The 27,697-nt window shown below is 29.0% G+C and overlaps 1 protein-coding gene across 10 annotated transcripts in view; it reads right to left on the reverse strand.

Moving 5' to 3' along the window:
- Positions 1-1,843: 1,843 nt before the first annotated feature.
- Positions 1,844-27,697, reverse strand: part of LOC126904841 (uncharacterized) — a 47,872-nt gene continuing 22,018 nt past the window's right edge. For 2 of the 10 annotated variants that reach the window (XM_050684135.1, XM_050684131.1), the window contains 7 exons: positions 18,939-18,998; positions 12,194-12,226; positions 8,904-8,927; positions 6,952-7,014; positions 5,328-5,357; positions 5,177-5,263; positions 1,844-2,199 (listed from right to left, as the gene is read on the reverse strand). In XM_050684135.1, the coding sequence (XP_050540092.1) occupies positions 1,916-2,199; positions 5,177-5,263; positions 5,328-5,357; positions 6,952-7,014; positions 8,904-8,927; positions 12,194-12,226; positions 18,939-18,998 (581 nt within the window). In that variant the 3' untranslated portion in view covers positions 1,844-1,915. Of the gene's footprint in view, positions 2,200-2,468; positions 2,877-5,176; positions 5,264-5,327; positions 5,358-6,951; positions 7,015-8,903; positions 8,928-12,193; positions 12,245-18,938; positions 18,999-21,452; positions 21,486-27,697 lie in introns of those variants that run through there. The other 8 variants (XM_050684134.1, XM_050684129.1, XM_050684138.1 and 5 more) reach the window with 6 other exon arrangements.

Below are 27,697 nucleotides of genomic sequence, written 5' to 3' on the forward strand. Positions count from 1 at the left end.
AAAAAAAAAAAAAAAAAACACATCATAGTAAAATTAATACCTTCTCCGTTTCGCATCGAAGCTAAAAAATAAACACTTATTATGAACCCGCATTATAATGGTATTATTTTAGTGGTGTTACGTTATTTAGTTGATTAGTAAGTGGACAACTAATGTTTTGGATAAGTAATTTCAATAGTGTTTGAACCGTTGTTGAATAAAGTGTCACATAAATGTAAATTTGTTAATGATTTTTATAACACTATTGATTTATAATTAATTTAATAATAATTGTAAATTCTAGAACTTAAATTATATTATTGTAGTTATTTCGGAAAAGTTAAGTGCATTTTAATTCATATTATAACTTACAGTCCACTCAAGTTACCGTGTCTCATCCTAGGTAGGGTACAATACACAAGTGTAAAAATATTAAATATTAACGTTAATGATATTTAGAAAGTAACAGTATATCAAGAAGAATTTTTTTTAATTTAAAAAATAGTTTTAATATTTTTAATGTAATAATTTATTAGATTAAAATGAACTATTGAAACATATTTGTATTCAGTTTTGTATGTTTCGTAGTATTTGATATACCAAAGACGTGGGTAATATTCTATACATAAAAAGTAATATAATTTAGTTTAAATTATTTTTTTGAGGAAAATACTCAAATAAATCGAAATCAAAGCATGAACGTGATATATACATCTAACAGCTTAAAATGTTATAAAAATTGTTTAATTATAAATTATGTAATGAAACAACTATCTTGGGGAAGGGAGGAGCCGGAGAAAATGTTTTAATTATTTTATAATATAAATATTATTTTTGATAACATAATAATTTTTTTTTCAAAATCTTTCTAAAAACATCAGTTTTAGTAAAAATTGTTATTATTGCTTGAGTTTAAAGAGTGGCCACTTCTCGTACTCACGCAATGATAACAATTTTAGGGGCGAACTTTGGGGTTCTAATCTAAAATTTGAAAACTAAAGGAGGTTTTGAAGAACTCTGTCCTCCATGACAGTTATTCTAATCAATTAAGTAGACGATTTTGTCCCATTTTAGTCTCAGTGATCAATAAGTTAAAAAGTTAGTTTTGCTCATAACATTTTTCTGATGAGCAATTCAGTGAAAAATTAGTCAGCAAATAAGCGTATGTCATCCCCTGAAAATAGTATTCGCCCTTATAACAATAGATGTCTGTGGAAAGAAGATGGGTATAGTATTACGTAGTAAACTTATTTATCATAATTCAGTTATTATTTATCATTCGTTGTGTATAACGTACTCGTGACGCACATTGGATTTCTTTACATATCCAGTACAACATTGATACCGGACAGTATTAAGCCAGGACAGGATCAGTATTGATCAGTAGTACTATCGCAGCATTGGCTTAGTACACCATCGTTACTGTGCTATTGTTTTTCAAGTATAAACTTGATCTGACTCATTATCGGTCCAATACTGGCAATCGAAACAGAATATCGTTATCATTTGAGAATTATACTAAACTATTCAACTCAAAACACCAGAACAGTATCTGTACTAACTAGTCCTGGTATAGTGCTACACTCTTAGTAAATTTCTGTTTAGAATTATTAGGTATTAAGAATATTGAGATCGTTAAATTAAATTTTTTATATAATTGAATAGTTAAAAATGATTTTTTACTACATTAAATATATATTTGAGTTGACTATAAATTAAAGGGTTTACAATGTAAAGTTAATTTTTGAGTTTTGTTAATTTTTTATAATTGCTTGTAGTAGCCATTGAAAGTTTAATTTGTTTATAGATTACTATTAATTATAGTTTTAAAATCAATTTAATAGATAATGAAATACGACATTAATTAAGCATAATAACATATTTTATAGTTAACGTCATTATTTTATAATATCAAGTTGAGTAGTGGAAGTGCAATTTATTTAGCTCTTTTAAAACAATTATTATACCATTTTGAAGGCGTGGCTTTATTAGGATCTTCATGTTTATTAGAATCGTGAATTGTGTATTTTTTAAGGAGGTTATGATAATTGGAGTCATAAATTTCATCATCATCATTTTCCAATGCATACTGATCGACAGTGCATACACTATTCTCACAATAGGCAAATTGTTCTAAAATAAGTGGATTCTTTATGTAGTCAAGATAAGCTTTCAATGCACATTTCACAACGGAACGGTTTACGCATAATTTTGTTTCGTCTAAAAAACAAAATAGTTATAGTTTGACTCAATAAGTATCCATGAATGAAAATGTTTTATTAATAAAACAACCATATTAGGAAATNTTAAATTAAATTTTTTATATAATTGAATAGTTAAAAATGATTTTTTACTACATTAAATATATATTTGAGTTGACTATAAATTAAAGGGTTTACAATGTAAAGTTAATTTTTGAGTTTTGTTAATTTTTTATAATTGCTTGTAGTAGCCATTGAAAGTTTAATTTGTTTATAGATTACTATTAATTATAGTTTTAAAATCAATTTAATAGATAATGAAATACGACATTAATTAAGCATAATAACATATTTTATAGTTAACGTCTTTATTTTATAATATCAAGTTGAGTAGTGGAAGTGCTATATGAATTTATTTAGCTCTTTTAAAAAAATTATTATATCATTTTGAAGACGTGGCTTTATTAGGATCTTCATGTTTATTAGAATCGTGAATTGTGTATTTTTTAAGGAGGTTATGATAATTGGAGTCATAAATTTCATCATCATCATTTTCCAATGCATACTGATCGACAGTGCATACACTATTCTCACAATAGGCAAATTGTTCTAAAATAAGTGGATTCTTTATGTAGTCAAGATAAGCTTTCAATGCACATTTCACAACGGAACGGTTTACGCATAATTTTGTTTCGTCTAAAAAACAAAATAGTTATAGTTTGACTCAATAAGTATCCATGAATGAAAATGTTTTATTAATAAAACAACCATATTAGGAAATATTATATTTATATAACTTTTAAACATTTATAAAAATCATGAACCATAAATAATTAATATGAAATTCATTTTAATATTTTATTTTAGTATTAATCTATAATTTTGAAAAATAGGTTTATGTTATATTTTTGACGATTGAAATGTTATATAATGTCATATGGGCTACAACGTAGCTATGTTGTTAGTTTGTATGAGATAAAATAGTTTTAAAAATTATACTTGTGTAATTTAATGATTCGAACTATAGCCAACAACATAAGTTTTTCTACACAACTTTAACTAGGTAGTTTAGAACCAGACTTTTAAACGAGAAAACAAAAAAATATGATATTGTCCATTAATTGTTAAATTGTTAAATAACATAGAACAACAAATAATAAAAAAAATTTTATGAATAAAATTTCAATATAAAATCTAAAAGGAATTTTAACGCTCATTCGCTTATCTGGCTTTGACATTTTGCTATTACACTACTAATTATTAATTAAGTGTATTCAAGGCGTATTCAGCAAATCGCCTGTAAACCTCTCTTATAATTATTAAAAATGATTTATTATAAAATCTAAATATACTGTACTATTTATCGTTAAAAAAATATAAGATTATATTAAATTATTTCATCAAAATAAAAAAACACTAGAAAAGTATATTAAAAAATCATTATTTGTTGCGAATTTTGAGATTTTCCCTTTTTTTTTTGTATTAACCCTTAAGCAGGCGCGTACCTATTTTTAACGTTCATAGTCGCGTGGGGGTCTATTAGACCCCCTTTCTAAAAAAGTATAAAATATGTATAAAAAAGTTCATTTTTTTTAATTCAAAGACATTATTTGTTAGCATATGATATATAAATATGGATAAAAATTAAAAAATTAAAATTAAAAAATAAATAAATGACAAAATTATGTGCATTACTAAAAATTATATTACGAAAAAAAAAAAACTTAATTTTCAAAATTTCATTAAAAAATTTTGGTTTGAAAAAAATAATTTTAACTGCAATATCTTATTTTTTAGACGGTAAATAAAAGCTGTTACTATTACAAAATGTATTTTGATTAATTTTTCTTGTATTTCTTTGAGCTGAAACATGGCTTATATTTACTAGTTTTATGTGTATTTACATTTACATAATCATTTTTCTGAATTGAATTTTTTTATTATTAATATTACAATACAATTTAATTATTATAATACGAGTAGGGTCAGGAGGGGTAAATGTGAATAGTGGTAATTGTAAATGAGGCACCGATAATCAATGTGTCCACATTGCGACGGGATGTATTTATTACATGTTTAGTTCGTATTTGTTCCGTATCATCGAGTAGTGGAAATTCTCAATAGATTATTTATTTTTAAAACTTAATTGCACAGTCGGTGGCAGATCCCACATAATCCCAATTCCACAATATTATATCGATTATAACATTGCATTTACGATAAAACGATATTTTGAAAAAAAATACAAGTCCAAAAAAAAATTATAACGTTCATAGTCGTGTGGGGGTCAATATGACCCATTTCAACTTTGATGGATATTTTAAGTCATACATTTTTTTTTTTGAAGGTATTTATTTATGAAAATCTATTCAATATTACAATAAAAACCATCTTCTAAATTTATATCTATGTACACTTATTATGCAATATAATACATCCGTTTTTATTCATATGGGGGTATGCTAGACCCCCACGCGCCTGCTTAAGGGTTAAAAATAATTAGTTTGTTTTATATTTACTTAATATACACAATGTTAACATTTTTTAAATCATTAATTGATTTAAATTAAATAGAATTATTCTAAAATTATCTATTTGTTATATTATAATAATACATTTTATAGTTGCCAATTAAACAAAAATAAAAGTTACACTCAAATATTCTGCTTCTTAATTTTTTGAATAATGACACTTAAACTCAGCTTTAAAGTTAGAGATGGAACAGTCTCAAATTTCAGACGACTCATATTAAACATCATGAAATCATTTTAAGAAAGTTAAAAATAAATAAATTTTTTATGGAGATTTTACTGTGTAATTTTTGCTAAATTACTAATTAATAATTATCTTAAAAATTAGACAATTTCGGTATCAGCGTCAAAATTCTATATGGAATTCTTATAAAAATTAAAAACATAAAAAAGGGCTATTGTGTTGTGTAATCAATGGTTTTTTAATTTTTAATACTTTATAATAGTTTATTAAATTTTACATACTATATTCTTTTTCAAGCATGTCTTCTACTAACGCCTTAATTAAAGCGAACCGTTTTTCTATTTCGTCATTGTAGGATAATTTTGAAACTAAAATAAAAGCAAAATATAAATTGTTATATATTCTACAGATTTGATTCACGTAATATATTACCATCAATCTCAGGAAGGCCTTCTTTATTTACTATAAACAAAACACCAAATTAATAATATTTTTTTAAATTGTATTATACATTTTCTACGTGAATAATAAAATCGTACAATTATTTTTAAATTGTTGATAAAAAATATTAAGAAAATTTTTGAGGATGGGTGTAGAATTTAGGTTTATATTTCAGATGAATGGTGACGTAACAAATAACAGGAATCCCAGTAAATTTCAAAACACTGAAAATTGCGTCTTAAATAAAAGAAATAGTTGAAAATAAAAAAGTTTTACACGTAAAATAATTTTTTTATTAGTAAATAAATTATGCTATTCGGAGACGACCAGAAAAGGACTCAGGAGGCTATTAAGCATCCGTGATTAAACGTGTCATTAACAAAATAATTAACGCGAATCATACAATCCTATTTACTAAATCTGTTAATGCATTTGAATTTTTGTCAATATAAAATCAATTCTGCTGCAATTGTTGCAAACAGAATTCTAAAAAAAAAACCGTTTTTTTGAGGGAGTAAATTTGTTTTATGTAGTACGCGAATAGGGAAATAAAATGTGTTGTCTGATCATTTTTAGGCATATTTCAAATAGCTAATAATATCGATAATAATGTTATACATTTTCTAGTAAAGAAGATATTATAAAATAGGTTTATTGGTTGATATTAGACCATAATAAGGGATGTAGCAAGTGAGTCTATAAACATTTTTTTTGGTGGAAGGGGTTGGAAAATATACATTAAAATAGAATTTTAAAATACATTTCTTTCTTTTTAATAGTATTATTTTAAGTAAAAAATTAGGCTGTCGAATAAATTCTAGATGGAAGATCGTACAATTCAAAATCATGGTTGTAGGGATTTTCTGCATGACTTAAACAGTCGTTAATAATTTTTGCACTCCATGCGATATTTTTCTACTGGTCTTTGGTGATATTTCATTGGCTATTTAAGTGGTTATAATTTTTATTATTTCGGATATCATATTCTGAATCAGTGCTTAATCTTTTATTCTAGTATAAGCCTATTAATATATTAAATGACTTAGTAAATAAAAGATTTTGGAATAAATATTTTTTATTTGTATATAAGCCGGTTGTACTCTATATCAATCAGAAATTTTCAATAGGTGCAATACTGCACCCGTACTAGCATTTTTAACATAGGAGTCACTATAATAACTAGGATAGTGCCAATACTCTGACAGCAATGGTAACAAAGTACTGTTACTAATACAGGATCAGTACTTAGACAAGACGCCAGCCAGTACTATATTAGTATCGATTAGCTAATGGTTAGTACCAGTCATGGTGATATACCTGACTCATTATCAATATTGGTACTTAATACAAATATCTGCTTGGATATTAATTTAATAATAAATGGATATTAATGTGGTAACGTTACCACAAAAGTCAAAAAAAAATTTAATTTGCCATTGTATTTTGTAGAAAATCAAACAAATTAAAGAAACTATTTTTTTTATTGTATAATTTTTATGAATTTATTAAAGTACATTAGATAAAATATAGATATAGTATGGCGCAGTATTATATAATTTACATTATGTATTGTAATATAAATCAATTTACAATTTTTATTGAAACGATAACTTACATTTTGTGAATAAATGATCTTGAAGCATTTTCTCATGTTTCAATCTATCGTTAAGATGTTCATCTAAGATAAAATTATTTATAATCAATTAATTTTTTTAACAATAAACCAGAATTAGAGTTTTTCTCTACTACCTAATTATATAAAAAAAAAACATTTTTTACTAGGGTCGATTTAGTTAAGGCATCACCCCAGACCCGAAGCCCTGCGATGCGTAAGGCTCATAAGGCCGTTCTTATAAGTAGGTCATTAATTCCGGTAGAAGTACACGGCTATGTTAGGCACAATAAGTGTTTTGAAGAAATTTTTTTACATCAGAGTCATTGTAACAAAAGGAACAGATTCATTTTACTACACCTCTCTTAAATCCAAATTTTTTTTCTTCAAAAAGTTTGTTTTTACATGCAGATTTCTAGTGTTTGAAAAAATTTGGAAAAATCATTAGTTTAAAAGTAACAGCTTTTTCAAATATTGTTTTTTTGTTATTATGGTTTAAAATATACATTTAATATGGGATTTTATTAATTTTTTTGTAAAACAATCTAGAAAAAAAAAAATTCCAAAACAAAAATAACTTAAAAAAAAAGGTTTTCTAAGAAAATTATGTGTTATTTTAAAACACGCAATTATACCGATTGTTGGGTACGCATTACGAGAGGGCGTTTTGCTATATCGTATTTCTATGACTGATAACGTCTCTCGCACTACCACCACCGGTTGTGTGAGCGATTCATTGCGTTGGATGAATACGTACGCGATCGTTGTACGACATCGAGTTTTATATACAGTCCACTCCCTATTTCTTTCTTCGGCATAATTAGATAACCCAACTGGACGTTAACTAACCCGCACATTATAACCGGGCGTTCCGTTCAAACACCGATTATCAAAAAAAAAAAAAATGATTTGGTTTTTTTGTGAAAGATATGTAAAATTATGATAATATAATTATTATGTAATTCCGCCCCTTCAAAATGTAAATCTGACAAAATAATATATTTTTTTAAATCTGTCACGTTAAATTTTAAGTGATAAATGTTTCCATTTGATAATACCCATGCTATACTACAATTTAAGGCAAAAAAAAAAAATACAACGATTTGTATGATTGATAAGTATTACTTCCACAAATATGTATATATATACTAGGGTTCGCTTAGCTGGAGCCCTACAAGACTGATGCGCCTTTGGCGCACAAGCCACTTTTAACCGTTCTCTTAAGTAGCCCACTCTTTCTGGTAGGAGTTCTTCCATTACCTAATTATACATTAAAAATATTTTTTACTAGGCTTCGTCCCAGACCTGGGGTCCGGTGCGTAAGCCTCTTTGGGCCATTCTTAAAGTAGGTCACTGATTCTGGTAGCAGTCCGGCTACGCTATGCACGATAAGTGTTTGCAAGACAAATATTACATCAGAATCAGTGTAACAAAAATATATTAATAATTTAATTATTAAAATCAGAAAAATTTAAAAAGAGAAAATAGTAAAATGTATTTGTGATTAAAATCTCTATCATAAGAAACGCTTCTATGCAAATCTGTAAATAGTGTTATAATTTAAGAAATTGATGGATTATTTTAAAAGCAAAATAAACTACTATTTCCTTAATTACATCTTTATTAGTAGTTCTTTGATTTATAAGTAAAATATTTAATAAATACTTATGATAATAACGAAATTTAGTATGAAATTGATATTCAATAATTTAATATTAATAATATTATAAATAATATATTTAATAGTAAAAATTTTACTAAGTTTATTAGTTAATGATATTGTTCTCGTCCATATTTATAATTCTAAACGTATTTATTATAAAAAGATGTAATTTTAAAATCATAAGTATTAAAAAGGGATAAACAAATATGTTATAAAATTTAAGTTTTTTTTTCTAATTAAAACAATTTAAGCTTAAAAACTGAATAAACTTATTGAAGGAGATTTAACACACCTGTTTCATATGGAAGTCGATTTCCTATAAAATAAATAATGATACATTAAGTCGATACATTATTGCTTCATGTTTAGATTTCTTACATTAAGTTAGGTTGGGTTAAAAGGTTAAATAGTTTATAATTGGATTTGTGTTAATTGTGATTTATCCTTTAACGATCTTAGTGCAAATCTACTACAGCTAAAAACCATTGTGACAATGAGATCTTTCTTCAAAAGTTGACAAAAATGAATATGTCAAATATTTCATGGATTGTCTTGTTGATTGAAGTGCTTATAGATTTATCCATGTTTACATTTGAGTTCTGACATTTCGGACTCATTTCACCAAAACAACAGTTTTCACATAAAAAGTCACAATCTGCGAACAAACTGATGGAATGGTAAAGGGATCAAGACTAGCACCATTATTTGCCAACAAATTCATGGAATGGATTGAAGCGGAAGCAATGAGCACGTAACTCAAAAACCAAAAATGTAGTTGCGATATGTAGATGATACATTCGTTTTATGGCAACATGGCGTGGACAAACTACAATCTTTCCTGCAAAATTTAAACAGTATACACGCCAACATACAGTTCAAAATGGAAATTGTGGAAAACCGTAAATTGTCATTCCTGGATGTAATATTAAAAAACAACCTAATGGAAAATTTGGCACAGGAGTGTATAGAAAAAGAACATACAGATAGATATTTACATGCTGATTCACACCATTGCCCCTCACAGAAAATGGTATTATTACACACAATAGCAACAAGAGCCGACAGAATTGCTGATGAAGACCACGTGAATGATGAAAAAACATATTTTCTTCAAGCACTAAATAATAATGGATGCATAATTAAAAACATTAATAAAGGAATGAGAAAAGCAGAGAAATGAAAAAATGCAACGTGTAACAATGAAGATGAAAAGAAAGGAACATTAATACTGCCGTACATACAGGAAATTACCGTCCGCATAACAAGAATCGCACAAAAATTCAAATTATGAACCGTTTTCAAACCAAACACAGTTACAGGATCACTACTCCAAAATCCGAAAGATAAACTGCTAAAGATGTAAACACCAGGAGTATATGAAATATCCGTGTTCATGTGGTAAATCTTACATTGGACAAACAGGAAGAGCTATTGAAGCAAGAATAAAAGATCATGAAAAAGACGTGGGGTACCTAAGAACAGAAATATCTGCAGTAGCTGAACATGCCAAAAACAGAGGACATGACATCCAATTAAATAAAGTAAAAATACTAAACAAAGAAACTCATTTTGTCAAACGGATGTACAAGGAAGCAATAAAAATTGAAAAATGTCCGGAAAATTTCAACAGAGAAGAAGGATGGAAAATAAGCAAAACTTGGTTATCTATCATACACCAGACAAAAAGAAAATCAACCAACAACACCAATAATAATTCAATATACGAAGAGGCTATAATCAACATAATAAACAATTGCCGGTGTAGGAATGGAAGACGGAATTGTCAAGAATGCCGTAAACAACAACGTTACTAAAAACAAAACGTTAGGCAAAGTGCGAGGCAAGCTGTTGCCTCAACCCGAAAGCCGTACTGGTGAAGCTCAAGGGTTATCGGTCTTACATAGAAGTCGCGTTTAACCTCGTGGCCAGCGTGGACATCCAGGCCCTTGGGCTGACGGTTACGGCATTCAAGAGAACCAGGCAAGGTGACATTAGGCTACGGGTTCCGAGAGGACAATTCGAGCTTGCTGAAGCCGCACAGAGCGCTTTGGGAGATGCTGCGGTGGTGACCACCATCGGAAAACCTGTGGAGATTACCATACGGGTCATCGCACCGGAGACCACGATGGAAGACGTTGGCCAGGCGCTTCGGCAGGCGCCGGGAGCCGAGAACTTAGAGGTAGTCCGTGTGACCCCTGGATTCGGTGGTTGCGCTGCCGGGTGAGACTTCAGTTTCGCTTAGAGCGGTGATTCCGGTGTCATGGGTATGGCTGTTTCGCTCGGGAATACCTCCTTGTATGTGTGTGTGTTCTTTGTGTTTGTGAATTATGTACCAACACACAGCAAAGCCCTACCTCAACTCTACGTGGTGCGACCTGGACAACGGATTCCACTCTGATATCGGGCTAACGGGGGAGGTGACGTCGTGTTGTGATTCAGCTCTTGATTAATTTCTGGCTGAGTCACAACATGGTGGTGTGAGTTTTATACGTTGGTCACCCTGAAGCATTTCCTCTCGGTAGTTCTACGGCGGCTGACATTATGTCTACCGTGAAAAAAAAGGGTTTGAAAAAGATACTTTCAGATTTTAACTTGTAATGGTAACAACTTAACTAAAATAAGTGTTGTAATGTAGCAGAATTTATACAAGTTTTTTTTAATATATAAATCTTATCAATTAGATGTGTGTGCAGTAGGTGTAAAGTATTTTAATAATTTTGTATATGATAACCTCCACTTGCCAACCGGTCCGATATCTGTCATCCTATCGTCATTAGCTGACCGTACACTATGCACCTATACCCATATTGTTGTATTTCCCCCCAATGGACGTGTCAAAGTTGGTGTCATCACCACCCGGTGTCACGATCACCGGCCACTACACAAATGCCGCTACAACAGATTTTTTTTTTTACCTATACTGCCGAGGCGGCAAGTCGTGTTTTCTTTATATAATTTTTATTGTGAAAACCACGTTTTTTTTTTTTACATTTATTTTTTTTGTCCTCCGTTTTTTTTTATTAAAATAAACGTTGAGTCGAACTGCCGTCTACTTTGGTGTCAACCAGGCTGTGTATTTTTTTTGTCCTCCGTTTTTTTTGTTAAAATAAACGTCGAGATGATGATGATGTGAGACACAACTATGGCCGGTGGTGGGCCGTCACTCCTCCAAACAATCAACAAACAACAACAAGTATCAACAAGAAACCCCCTTTTTAATTTTGTGTATCTAGCACCGCTCTTTTTCTTCTTTTTTTATTTTTCCTTTATGAATATGTATATATATTAAAAATCTTCAATAATTAAAAAAAAAAATGTTATTATATTATACATGGCATGTTTTTTTTCCTCATTTTTATTAATATTTGTTTTTTTTTATCAAAACCTAGTAGCTCCGTCAACAAGTACTATCTTGTTTGGCGCGGCTACTAGGTCACTGTCCAGTGTTCCCCCTGGGCAGTGGGTAATTAGTAGGCCCTCTGGTTTGGCTGAAATCATACAGTGTTTTAGGTAATTTATTTATTTTTTTTTTATTGAATGTGAACTTGATTGTTTCAAATTAATGTTTACATAATAGCATACCTCTACATGGAAAAATGAATTTCGCCCATGTACCTTTGAACAAATTATTATCAAAATATTAAGGCAATTAATAAAGCATATTAAATATCTAAAAACAAATATTGTTGTGAATAACCTTATTTATCATTGTCAATATTATTGTCAATTTATTGATAGTAAAATTTATATTAAATTTATGCACGTAAATCTCAATAAAATTTCGCGTTGATAATGATAAACTTCAAACGTTTGCACAATGAATCTATTAAGCCTTAGCTACATATACAACTTTACTGATAATTATTAATGTTTATTACCTTTGTTATATCAGCATAGTTATCAGACAAGGAAGATGCAGTATAAAATTTACAGAAAAAATGCCAAAAAATATTATAAAAAATTACACGTTGAACGTGCTATGTGCAACTTTTACGTTTTTAGACCACTGTGAGTTAACTATTTATTTTAGGTGGCCAATTCTGATACAAAAAATATTTAATAAATTTAATATTTCACGATTTTTTAGGCATTTTCAACTTAAATTTTTATAAAATTATGTATAATTTTTTTGGTAAATATTATAAAATTTAAATTAAAAATGATTAAAATTTTGTTGATAATTTAATTTTTACTATTTTTTCAACAAGCGCTCAAAAAAAGGAGCTTACACATTTCAAAATTGATAACATTCTATACAATAATTCTATAATATATTAACATTTGTTAGGTTATATAATTTATAAAAAAATATTATATTCATGTATAAAATAAGTGGGACTATAAATACTGGTAGATAATTGTAGCGTTTATGTGCTACTTATAGTAATATGTCGGTTACTGCCAATTATTGCTTTATTGTTAAATAAGGGAGGTTATAGTGGTTTTTAGAGACTACGTTGTTGTAAAAACGAATGTTTACGGTATACGATGTTATAGAAAAAAGAAGTAAGAGTTCTAAGATTCTAGTCTATTAATTATTTAAACAGGCGTTTGTGTAAAATAACCTTAATCATACAAATGTGAACTTTTTTTATTGTAATGATGCATCCTTGGTTTATGTTTATACTAAGTGTATCATTTCCTATGTGATCATTCAAATACTGAACGTAAAAACATGAATATCACTTTGGTTTAAATAAATAGAAGAATATTTATTATTGAAAAACGCTGTTGATGCATATCGCGGTTGTGATTTTAAACGTTTCATCAGGTAAAGTTATTATCTCAAATTTATTTAATAAATAAAATCCAAAAATTAATGAGTATATTCTTGTTTTATCGCAGATAAGTCCATATATTTGAATTTGTCAAGTATTTTTACTCGGTGTCCTTAGCTAAAATTGTCTAAATGCTTGTAGATTGAAACAAGTAAAGATGCACTTAATTTTTTTCTCAGAATTACATGAAATCTGCTGATAAATGGCATATGTTGTGTAAAATGTCAATAAAAAAAAAATTAAATAATCATAATTTTATGCAATATATAATTGTACATTTAACTATTTCATACTACATGAAAATTAAAAATTGAAGAATTTATAATTTTGATATTAAGTGTTGAAGAAAATTGAAGAAAAAAAATCCAGCCCTTGATAAACTTATGTAAGCTTAAGAACATTTTTTTTTTTTGAAGTGAAAGTTCTTTATAGAGGGTTCAAAAAAATATTATCCAGCGTTTTTTTGAACCCTATTTTTTTTTTTTTTTTTAATTTAAAAACCGCATATTCAATTGGCATTGTGCTGACGAAGCTTCTGATACGAAATAACCGAAATATCAACTTGATGACGTTTACAACGATTTGGTTGTTTATGATGAAATTGTAGCTGTAGCGAATTTGGATGAGGATCAAATTCATACAAACAATGATAACAGTTTCAGTGAAAATAAATTATTAACTGACAATGACGAAAGTGTCTATGATGATAATTTCATTATGCCATACAGTAATTTTCGTTAAATTCAACGAGCCCATAGAGAATTGGAAATAAAATTCACCAATAATCCATATGGTTATGCTTGTTTTGTGTGTGATAGATTGTGTTTCTTAAACGAGTTAAGACTTGCCTCTTCATTTCATGAAAATATCGTGAATACTATTATACTAAATATTCTAATGAAAAATATTTATTTGTGCAACACGCGCTGAGCCTCATTGAATAAAAATAAGATTTCCACAATAGCGATATACAATGGTTTTGAATATCCAACCATGTCTGATAATTTACCGTTATTAAACTTGGTTCCAGAAAGACTAACTTCTCCACGACTTCCATTTATGCATAATAGTAGGTTGAGACATGTAAATGGCCAATATGTCATTTAAGGGCAAATTATCAACATACCAGTCTCTATTGATACCATAATAAAAAGCCTTTATATTTTGTATTTAATTTCATGAAATATAACATGGGCATTTAATTTATTACCGATGAGTATTTCTGCACTAATTAAGTATCTGAGTACGTAAATAAAACCAATAGAGGTATTAGTTAACTTCAAAAACTAATTATTGAAATTATGGATGAACATCCAGAGTTTGGTATTGTTGATGTAACAAGACGAATTGTTGTCTATATGCTCTACAGTACAGAAATGTTAAGTTAAGAAGCTGCGTGGTATTAATTACGGGAACCCATGTCCAAAAGTTCAATCGTTACTGTAATTATTCCAACACTATGACCTTTTTGAACGAAAACATATAAGATAAACTAATAAAGAACTAGATCAAATGGACATCGATGGGGTTTCCACAGACATTTGGAATAAGAATTGGTTTGATAAGTATGAAAAAAGACACAAAGAATTGGAAGAAATTTTGTTAGCTCAATTTGTTGTAAACTATACAGTTGGCTCAGATAGTACGTATATAAAAAGGAAACAGCTTCGCATTATAACAGTCAAGAACAAATTATTGTTGGTCGCTAGAAAGAATTTGTAGCTTCGTTGGACATTGAAAAAACTAATGAGATTTGCAAGAATTCATGTCGTGAAGAAGAATTTCTCGACAACGATGATGCACACGAGGTAGACATGTTCCTGAGCCTAATCCAATCGAGTTGTTGTATAATGATCCTAATGCAGACGTAAACAGTGACATTCGTTTGGCTGTATTAAATAAACTTGTTGCTATTGCAAACAAACGAGAAAATTTAATGAATAATGATGAGTTTTATGAGCTTATGCGTAAATCAAACGAAAAGCAAAGAGGAATTTTGATGGCGATAATTAGTAACCTTTTGTCTTTAAACCTTGTGATACTTCAAATATTTTTCATTGGCTCTTCTGGATGTGCAAAAACGTTTGTTATAAAATTACTAATGGAAATTTATAACCGTTATACGGATAATGATGGCCACTTGTGCATGTATACTTCAACGAGTAAAGCTGCAGTAGTGATGAATGGAACCACAGTTTATACGGCATTTAAAATATCAGTATCTAAATTGTTGCCATTGTCTTTGGAAATTACCTATCAATATCGCACGTTGTTTAAATATGTTAAAGTCATCATTATCGATTAAATAAGTATGATTGGCGCTGAATTGTTAATCAAAATCAACGAACGTCTGCAGCAAATCACATGCAATTTCAAGGAAAATTTTAGAGGATTGGATGTTATTTTCATCGGTGACTTGCATCAGCTACCACCAGTTTGAGCGACTTCAATCTATCTGCCAACAAAAAGAAATATTTTTGGGAAAATTTTATAGAAGGGCCTTCAATTTTATGAGCTAGATCAAGTCATGAGACAGGCTAATGTACCATTCCCATCTATCCTGACTAAAATTGGTAATGGTGATAGGCTTGATGATCTTGAACTGACTCTAATACAATCAAAATTTTTTCCTAAAGCTGATGTTGATATACTTTGTCCAAGTGGAATTCGCGTATTTAACATTAACCACTCAGTTAATAAGTACAAACACCAAATTTTAAATGTTACCAGAGAAAAGGCTGTTTCAACAGCAAAATATATTTACATTGGTTGTTCATCAGCAAATCAGGAAGCTCTCTTGCGACAAAGCTCCATTATATGTCATTTATCGATATAGGTGGGTTATCATATAAATCAATATTTGTCAAAAATATCCGTTATTTGATAATAACCAATATTGACGTATCTAATGGTTTGGCTAATATTGCGGTGGGAAAGCTAGTCCATCTTGAATGAAATGAAGCTGGAGAAGTGACTGTTGTTTGGCTCGATTTTCCTCATTATCCGAATACTGGAAATAAAATTAAGAGAAAAGTTACTGGTCATATGACCGCAAATAACATTAGCCGAACAGCAGTTCCAATCTCTAGGAGATCACCTACCATTAATTTGAATCAAAGCAAAACCATCTGTGTAAAGCGTTCACACTTGCCTGTAATCTGTGCTTATGTGACGACTATTCAAAAATTGCAAGGAAACTTTTATGCTGAAGTGGTGTATGAATACGACAAAAATCATTGCTATATGTAGATTTATCACGAGTTGCTGATCTTCACGAACTGTTCAATATTACTAAAAATAATGAAGATTTGACGTTTTGTCATGGAAGGATAACATCTGATTCCACAAAGCGCCTTCGTGATTAATTTACAAGACTTTCCACTCGCTCTTTATTCACAATTGACAAACTAATAAACGATTATCTTAAGGACCAATCGGAAATACCAATTCATAGTCTAAATTGTCAAAGTCACCAAGCTCATTCATTAGACATCCTTGATATCGTCATTCAAAATTCGTAAACGTTAATTTTTTTCGAGACCTAAGAATATAAAAACGAGAATACTATAATCCCTAATATTCGCTGTATCATTAAATATAAGCGACCAAACGTAAATCTGGAAAAGTAGCTATTTATCATCGTCATGCGATATAGTTAATATTGTCACTCCATCGATTGAGATGACATTAGGACAATCACAGTTATTTAGTTCTAAAAGTACTCCAGTAGGTGATTTTTGTGTTGTTGAGTTTTTAAGACAAAAGGAACAAATCATCATTATTGTAGCAATTTATATCTCACCAAATCAAAAAATAGATTATTTAGTTTATTTTTTAAATAGATCGCTGTTTACCTATATTACAGAAGATGCAGCATTACTCGGCAAGGGAGAAGATAAATTCCCTATGATTCTGAGTGGAGACTTTAATGTTAATTTCGCATCAGATAGATCAGAACCATAAAAAAATTTTTTACGTGAAAATCTTTATTTATCAATGAATAATGATACAATAACTCAAACAACTCGATCAGGAACCACAACAGATTCAATTTTCACTCGATATATTAATAACATCCCATCGAAAACTTATCATCATCGATCACTTATTTCATTTTCCATAAGCCTATTATATCTTATTTCACATAGAAAAATAAAATTAATTCATTTCAATTGAAAATAGAATTTTTAAGTGTATTTTTTAAAATTGTATCCCAATATAAACCTAATATTCTATCAGTTTCACTTCAAATGAATTTCTGTTATTGCAGCAAGATTTTTCTTAATGTTGTTTAATTTCATAGTTTTAGTCTAAAATGTGACATGTCATTAAAAAAAAAAAACCCAATTATTTAAAATGTTTTAGTAAAATTAAGAAATGTTTCACAATAATCCTTGAATTTGGATTTTGTTTTTAAAGCTTAAATTTTAAATGATCATATATTTCTATATTAAACTAGAATTATATTTAGTACGAGTAAATAAATTGTGCTAAAAATTTTTTAAAGTTTTGAGATTAATAAGTTTTTGTTTTACATAAAGTAAAATAAAAAACTAAAATAATTCAAAATATTTAAAAGTAACTTTCTCATGGCCACAACAATTTGTTATATCATATTTCAATGTTTTAATTTAAAAATTTAATTAAAATAATTTAGTCATTAAGTATTATTTTTTTAAATTAAAAAACTTAAAATATTTAATTTATCAGTTATATATTTAAACTATACTTATATTTATGAGGTTGTTAAATCAACTTGATAATTGACGTTTTACATGTAAACTTTTTAGTATGAGGGTGATAGTATCATTTTTTTTCAATCAGGGCTGTTAAAATGCCAATTATTAATTTAGTACATTGTACATTGTCCAAATCTTAACGTGAACCAATTAGATTTTTTATTTAAATTTAGTATATATATTTATCTATACACTTTCATATATTTTGTAATTACAAAAAAATAAATCCCCTTTTATACTTGCATATATTACTACTGTAATTGTACTTATACTATTACTTAATTGAAATTTTATTATTTTACATGCTTTTATTTATTAATACTTTAAATTTTTATTTAAATAGAAACTTATAACTTTACATGTATATCTGTGTTTAATTAAAGTTTTCCCATGTTTATAGAAATTGTATACACTTTATTTAACACCTAAAATTTACTTACTATTATGGTCCATAAAAATAAATTATATTTTATGCTCTAGATTTTTATTAAAGAATTATTATTTAAAAAAATTATGAGGTGTTGTAACCTTAATTATTATTTTGTATATTTAGCTAGGCTGAAATATTCAGTTTGCATTAAATTATTTAAATAAAAGTAGTTTTTAATTTATTAGCTAGTATTAACATTAACATTAGTGATTTTAAGCGAAATTGTGACCTATTAAAATAAGATAACTAATATTATAAAAATGAGATAAACACAAACTCATGTAATTTTCCATAAAAAAAACGATGTAATAGTATATTTAAATTTGAATTAAATGTAAAACTTAAGTTTACATAAATGTATTAATTTTTTTAATACTTACTATGTTCTTTATTGTACTGTGTAAAATAATTTAGAGCCATAATGAACTGATTTTTTAAATCTAATGCAAAAAAATCAGTTAATATTTTGTAAAGCTGAAATACTTGAGGTTATTTTAGCAAGAATTTTTATTTTTGGTTTTATTGTATAATATAGAGTAATAAATCTGCATACATTGTATACAAACTTACTTTATTTATAAAACACTATCCAAATAATTCGATATAAAATGTACTACTTGTTCGTCCCACGTTTTGTAAAAAAATCAAGTAGCCGTTCTATTTGTATAAAAATTGTATAGAAAATGTGGTGTGGTGGAGTTTTTATTTTGTGTTTTTAGTTTTTATAGAGAAATTCTTATTTTTTATAAAAATCCAATAAGTTAGGTTCAAATGAAATTATTATGAATATAGGTAATTACTAACGATACTGGTATTATGAATTCAAAATAAATTAATATTGATATGAGGTTTCATATTCTATAAATTAATATATTTTCTTCTTATAAATGTACTAATTAATTCGTTGAGCGTGTTAAGGAAAAACTGTGGAATAAAAAAAAACGTGCTAAATAAATGCCAAACAAATTTTACTTGGTTAGTTTATCTTCATTTAAAATCCAATAAAATGATATACGAAATTTATTCTTAATGAAGTTAAAGATTATTCTTATAGAAACATGACATATCAATTACTATTATATTATTTAAAATTTCAAAAGTCTTTTTGAATTATTTACATTTACCTATCAAATAGTTAAATTGATTATTTATAAATATTATGCTTTGTGTATATGATCTATTTTTTAAAAATTACAATTTAATTAAAACAATGATTAATGATTAATGTCATTATTGTCATTAATTTTATTATGAAAATACTAAAATCACTTATTTATATTAATCCTGAAAATGTAACACTTATTTTAAATTACATTAATATTATTAAAAAGACTTTAATAATCACCAAAATTAAATCTTTTAGTTTATAAGATAAATACACCAATTTAAAAATGTAATAACTGTCTATTTAAAATGACTTTCATCAACAGTTATTAATCTTTGTCATAATAATAAAATACAAAAATATTCAATAATAGTCAGTTATTAAAAAATTTCAAATTCAGTAAAAATATTTAAATGGTCATGTACAGTAAATAATTGAACGATTTGTTCTCGATAAAGCCTAGAAACAGAATGATATCTATATCATTATAGTAATCGTCATATTAATTTAATTTAAGATGTCTTAATATTTTATTTGTGTAATTATTTCTAATGGAATGAAATAATTAATATTTTCTTAGATTTTACAAAAAAGATTATAATAATATTTAACATTAATATTGTTAGGGAATTAGAATGGGGAAAAAAAGATATCCTTTTATACAATTTATAAAATTTTAAATATATTTTGAAATGTAGTTTATTTTTTTTTTATTTTTTCGGGGGGACAGAGGANAAATCACTTATTTATATTAATCCTGAAAATTTAACACTTATTTTAAATTACATTAATATTATTAAAAAAGCTTTAATAATTACCAAAACTAAATCTTTTAGTTTATAAGATAAATACACCAATTTAAAAATGTAATAACTGTCTATTTAAAATGACTTTCATCAACAGTTATTAATCTTTGTCATAATAATAAAATACAAAAATATTCAATAATAGTCAGTTATTAAAAAATTTCAAATTCAGTAAAAATATTTAAATGGTCATGTACAGTAAATAATTGAACGATTTGTTCTCGATAAAGCCTAGAAACATAATGATATCTATATCATTATAGTAATCGTCATATTAATTTAATTTAAGATGTCTTAATATTTCATTTGTGTAATTATTTCTGTAGCGAGGTGTAATATATAGAAGTAATAAACACTTTTACGGTTTAATAGCAACTATACTATATTACAACGAACTAACAAATAACAGCGAGAGACGAAGCGCGTTTAAGACAGAATGCGTAAGTGATTGACTGATCGATTGATTGACTGGAGCGACGATCTTGCCCTTAAATAGTCAGAGGAATCTTCTAGAGGCGGCGGCGGAACGCTCTAGAACATTCGACCGCCACACGCTTATGTAGAGCGACGAATCTTCTAGAGGCGGCGGCGGCCGAACATTCTAGAACATTCGACCGCCACATTTCTAATGGAATGAAATAATTAATATTTTCTTAGATTTTACAAAAAAGATTATAATAATATTTTACATTAATATTGATAGGGAATTAGAATGGGGAAAAAAAGATATCCTTTTATACAATTTATAAAATTTAAATATATTTTGAAATGTAGTTTATTTTTTTTATTTTTTTGGGGGGACAGAGGATTTTTGTATAAATCTAATTTAAATTATTTATGTAACATTAACTATTTTATATGATAAATGTTCCATTCTGTGTTATTTTGAACTTATTTTTGTTTAAATGTTCAATTCATTCTTAAATTTGATTTAAGTTAATGAGAAAACTTTGTATAAAATAAAGCATAATCATTTATCATACCTTTATTATTATTTGCTTTTTCTAACAAAATATCTAAAACAGTAAAAAATGTATGATAAAAAAATAAAGTTTCAATTTTAATTAATAATTGCAGACTTGAAATCAACAACGTGCTATGTACCAAAAATTAAAAATTGTGTTAGTACCAGAAAAATGTTCTTAATTATTATTAGTATGACTGTTTTAATAAATTAGTTGGTGGTGTTTTAGTGTATTATCGTTTGTGTGTTTGTTGGTGTTGTAAGCATACGACGTCTGTAAATATCGGATGTGGTAGTCATACTCTCATGGGGTCAAAAATGTTTATTAAAATTTAAGCATATCTTTTTAGTTGCGTTTTGACCACCGGCAAGTACGGACGCTTTTATCGAACTTGTTTCCGCTGTTATCGCTAGATTAGTTGTTTCTGTCGATTGTCGTTTTCAATACATTTATTTTCTTTTTTTGTATGTCTCGTTTAGTGATCTTTTAAATGTGTAATCGGGCCCCGGTGGAGGAGGGCCGATCTTCCCTCATTGACGACCGGAGTCGCTCTCTTTAACTAAACATTATTTATCCAATGAGAGCTTGTTACCTTCAATAAAACCTCAAATCGCCATCCAGGCCGTCAGCAAAAAGAGCCAAAACTGGTTCCATCTCTCCACCGTCATCACCAAACGATGTTATCATGACCGATGGTGCGTTGAACAATAATTCTAATATCAATTCAAACGTTACACACCATAAAGATAACCCATCTATTCCATATACCGGTCACATAAAACCACTTAGTCTATCAACAATGTTTTATTCGGTGTCTCGCCTAGCGCGCGTAGCTCCGTTCAGTGCGCTAGATATCTTCGCTTCAGTCACACACACAAATTTTGCCATAGTAAAGAATGCTGCGGGCACTGCGGCTTAGCAGAACACACCACGTCACTCTGCCCTGATATATCTACTTCTCCGCCTTCCTGTATTTTTTGATACAAAAATGATGACAACTCTAAATAATGCCAATAATTCTTTGAACTCCNGTCACTTAAACCACCCCTCAACCGATCGGTCTTGCGTCGAATGAACTATTCAAAAAGTCATAAAAAAATTATGGCTGTGAACAATATTTTTTATTCTTAAGCCGCAGCAATTAAGTGTTCTGGTATTATCAACTCAGCCTTTTCCTACGCACAAGTTACAAATAATAATACTTCTAACAGGAACAATAATATTAATAATGTTAAAAATTCTAATAATATTAATAATGAACAGCCAGCCAGACCTCATACAATAGATAGCAATTTACTTACCTCCTCTTTTCCTACTCTCAATACTTCTTTCGCACAAAAACAAAAAAAAAACTGCTGCAAATATTCATAACGCCAATTTTTACCCCCCATTCCCCTTACTCAACACTGATAATGAACACTCCGTTTCCTCTAATAGTAGTTACCTTAATTACGTATCCTCCATTAATTCCCCTACACATGAAATTAATAATTGGATTTCGTCCTATGTTGATCAACTATCTTAGTCCCTTATTTGCGATCCTAACTCGCTTTCTTCTTTTGCCTCGCTCCGTTCTTTTGTTGAATTTTCCTTATTTAACGTCAAATTTTTAGAGACAATTAATGATGTCAACTCTAAATAATGCCAATAATTCTTTGAACTCCTGTCCTGCCTTTAATATTTTACAATAGAATATACGCAGTATTATTTCACACACTCATGACCTTTCTTACCTCTTATCTGAACAAAAATGCTCCTTTGCTCTTTAATCAAAGACTTGGATTTTACCCAAACGGTCCTACCACATCAGTAATTTTAACCTCATTCGTTCTGATAGACAGGATGGTTACGGTGGAGTGGCTATTGCTGCCAATTACACCATTCAAATTTCCCCTATTACTATTAACGAAAATCTTTTAAATTCTCTACGTATTCATTCAATTGACCTTGATGGTATCGTTGCTTTCTCTAAACATTCTTCTCCTGTATGTCTTTGGTCTATTTATATTACCCCCTTATCCAACCCTCATCCATCACTCATTAATTCTATCTTTAATAATTAAACAAATTATTTGTTTCCTCCTAACACCATTATAGGTGGAGACTTAAATGGTCACCATCCAACATAGGGTTTTCATGACAGTAATTATCATGGCAATTTTATTTTTTCTTCTATTTGTTCTTTTAATTTAAGAATTATTAATGACGGCTCCCCTACTATCGCTAATCGCCCTCCTATTGCCGACACAGCTATTGATATTATTTTTACTTCTCTTTCATTATCTTGGTCTCTTCATTAGTCTGTTCTTGATTGCGTCTATGGTAGCAACCAATACCCTATTGTAATTTCTTACTCTTCGCTTTACCCCAATTATGCTCCTGATCCTCCTCCCCAATCTCATTATCCCTTATTTAATTTAAACGAAGCCAATTGGGGCTTTTCTTCAGCTTACACTACTGTTCTTCTTTTTAACTTTTCTCTCTCATCCTGCCCTTTAATTGACTATAAAACTTTTGTCACTATACTTAAAAATGCGGCTTACTCCTCTGTACCTATAAAAAAAAGCACTAAAAAATATTCCTTCCATCCCCATTATGGTGTTCTATTGTCTGTGCTAATGCCGTTAAAGAACTCTTTCAAGCCTTTGGATTGTACAGATTTACTGGTGCAGTCTCAGATTTCATTTTCTATCGGCGTATTTGTTCTACCACAACTCGCACTTTAAAAATAGCAAAAAATGATACTTGCCATTCTATTTGCTCGTCTCTTAATCCATCTTCATCCTTCCCTCACATATGGTCAACTGCTAGAGAGTTTAAAAACTGCGTAAATCGCCGTTCCTCTTCTCTTAACAAAACATGGTTTCCATCATTCTGTAATAAAGTTCCTCCTTCTTATGTTCCATCTTTTAAAGAATCAACCCCTACTCCATTCCTTTCCTCTCTACTTATAACTCTGTTTCTCACCCTTGAACTATGCCGTTTACTTCTAAAGAGCTCACATTAGCATTTTATTCACGCGCTTCTTCTGCTTATGATCTTGATGGCATCTCTCCATTAATGTTAAAACATCTTCCCCAATTTGGTCTTGATAATTTCCTAATCATATTAAACTCTATTTGGACCGATTGTTTAATTCTTAATAACTCCTTCTTGGAAATGTTTTCATGTTATTCCTATACAAAACTTCAATCTACCCCAGCTTTTTTCCGACCTATCACTCTTTCCTCCTCACTTTGTAAAACTGTTGATTCATGATCAAGTCTTGACTAGACTGGTTTCTAGAAAACAACACTCTCTTACCTAATAATCTCTTTGTTTTCAGGAGAGGTTTGGGTACAATGAATTGTCTTTCTTCTTTTATTGGTCCTATCTACGAGCCATTTTGTAATAAAGAATTTTTTTCCAGCTATTTTTATCAACATTAAAGGAGTTTTCGATTTCGTGCATATACCCACCCTTATCGAGCGTTTATACTCAATCAATGTTCCCCTTTTCTTTATAATATTCTATCATCTTTTTTCTCTCATCGCCTCCTTTTTATTTCTTCCCCGTTAGGACTATCGGTTTCTAGATCTACGTATAAAGGATTACCTCAGGATAATTGCTTTAGATCCATTCTTTTTAATATTTACATGAGTCCTATTAGTAATAACCTTTTCTCTTATGGGTGTTCCTCTCTGTTTTATGCAGATTATATTGTTATCTTTTACTCTGACAGCTGTCTTACAAGCGCTATATCTACCTTTAATAATTCATTATCTATTCTTTCCTCTAGTCTCCTTTCTTCTTATTTCACTTTAGCACTAGAAAAAAACACATTCATTATTTTTACAAGGAAATATCTGTCCCTCATTATTTCTCAAGTCTGTCTAGACGGACACTTTTTCTACCCTTCATTCTCTGTTACATATCTAGGTCTTATTCTAGATCCTAAGTTAAGATGGGTTCCTCATTTACAATATCTTTTCTCATTTTTATAGCGTTGGTCTAATTTCCTTCGTGGCATTATTGGCACCTTGTGGGGCTGTCACCCTTCTTCTCTTCTATTAATCATCAATTCAATTATCAGTGCCAAAATAAACTACGGCGCATTTCATTTTTCCTCTGCTTCTTTATGCCATCGTAAAAAATTAAATACTTTATTTGAATCTTGCTTACGCATCCGTTATCGGTGCCCTAAATTTTACACCGCTTCTTAGTCTTAAACTAAAATATTATTGCCCCCTATTGAAATTAGATGTAGCCGTCTAGCTGGAAAATTTTTACTGAAATCTTTAGCTTTTCATAACTCAATAATTTTTTGATACATTCAAGTCAGTTCAGGTGTGTTGGCGCTATGTCTCCAAAACTTAACCTATACTTGTTTCTCTATGTACATCACTTACTACTTTGGTCAATGCTTTTCAAAAATCGCATAGTAGGCTCCTTATTTATGATAGTCCTTTCGATGCCCTCTTACTTCCCTTATAAGTACCATTTTGCCTAACTTATCTTATGTAACTACCACTTTAAGCCTTCATTTTCTTCCCTCAACCTTTTCAATTCTTATATTTACGAAAACTTTCCAAACTTCTGCTTAATTTTCACTAATGGGTCCGTCACGTCCCTTAAAGTAGGTTGTGCGTACTTCATCTCTTCTTTTCTTTTAAAATCCGATGCCTCTTATCATATTTTAAATCTTTCCTTATCTAATGCTTGGTCAACCAAATGGTCCTCACTTGCCTCATATTTTGCTCAATGGCATCGATCAATAACCCCATATCCCTCAAATTTCCCCTGGTTCCATCGTCTTGATCTCCCCTGCAAATCTATCGCCGCTTTCTCCCGCTTAAGAGTTGGTCACAATCTTCTAATCAATTTCGCCTTCAAACTTCACCTTAATTCTGTTCCTCTCTGCCACATTCACGAAGAGGAATTTATAAAGAAGATTCCCCTCATTTTTTAATATTTTGTCTTGCTCTAAATTCCAATAGGTTCTTGTTATTCAACTTCCTAGCCACTCATGGTATCACTAATCCTAATCCTTAATTCTGGTAATGTGTTCATTATTAACTCAATTATACCTATTCTTTTGTGTGCTGGTTGCTCCATTTAACTTACTTGCAATGATTGACTATAGTAATTTGTATTATATTTCATTTTATTTTTAACTCATAACATGAATATCTCTTGTAAATAATTTTATTACACTTTTGTTTTCTTTCCTGTTACTTTTTTGTTGTAACTGTATATATTTGTAATATTTACTGTTGTTTTACATTTTAATTGTTGAGCCATAATATTTTTAAATAAAGGCTATTTATAAAAAAAAAAAAAATAAACATATCTTTTGTAAACGTAAGGGGCTGCGAAAAAATGTAAATTTTTTCATGAATTGCTACAGGTATAAGTTATTTGAGCGTTTTACATTTTTATTAAGAATTTTTTTCATGAATTACTTAAAATAAATTTTATGGCACATAGCATGTTATTGGTTTCAACTCGTCACTTATAATGTTGTCATTAAACATATAAAAATATATTGAAAAATTACTTATTGAGATTCGATTTTTACAATTTTTTTGTTAATGAAACTTAGTCCGGAATTACTCCGAAAAAATTGTTCATGATGATCAGATAATATTTTTTAATATTCCCAGAACGTTGCAACATAATATTGTAAATTAGTTTTTTGGTCTTCGTTAATTATTGTATTTCTGATTTTTGATTAATTATTGTATTTTGATCATGTATTTAATTTCTGATTGGAATGAAGTCATTTTAAATGGGAGACTTCACAATGACCTTATAATGAAGCTAGTGCACTTTGAATTAGTATGATACCTCTCTAGTAAACATTTTTAGCAGCTGTAAGACCCTTTATTTCAATGATCAGACGGCCTGCTATCATTTGGTTTGACAGTAATATAAATTTTATTGGTGCAAGTAAGGAGTAAGTGTTACTTGAAAAACAGAAGAAAGGTGTACCATACTAAAACAATTGACTAATGAAGGAATTCTATGGAAATTTATACCACCCTGTGCAATCTACTTCTGTGGATTCTGAAAGCACGAGTGAAGTCACTAAAATAGCACTTTAGAAGAACAATAGTAGAAGAAAATTTAAAATTTTGATGAACAATTCACAGTCTTAAGTCAAATATAAAGATGTGTTTGGTACTGTTTGCACTGCGAGTGTAACCTACCTAATCAGGTTTTATTTTATGGGTAGTTGCTTACAATATTTTTTTTATTCGTTCGTGGAAGTGCCTTCTAGATAG

Source organism: Daktulosphaira vitifoliae, unplaced genomic scaffold (genome assembly GCF_025091365.1).
Source record: "Daktulosphaira vitifoliae isolate Bord-2020 unplaced genomic scaffold, ASM2509136v1 Scaffold_4, whole genome shotgun sequence".
Classification (NCBI taxonomy): Eukaryota; Metazoa; Arthropoda; class Insecta; order Hemiptera; family Phylloxeridae; genus Daktulosphaira; species Daktulosphaira vitifoliae.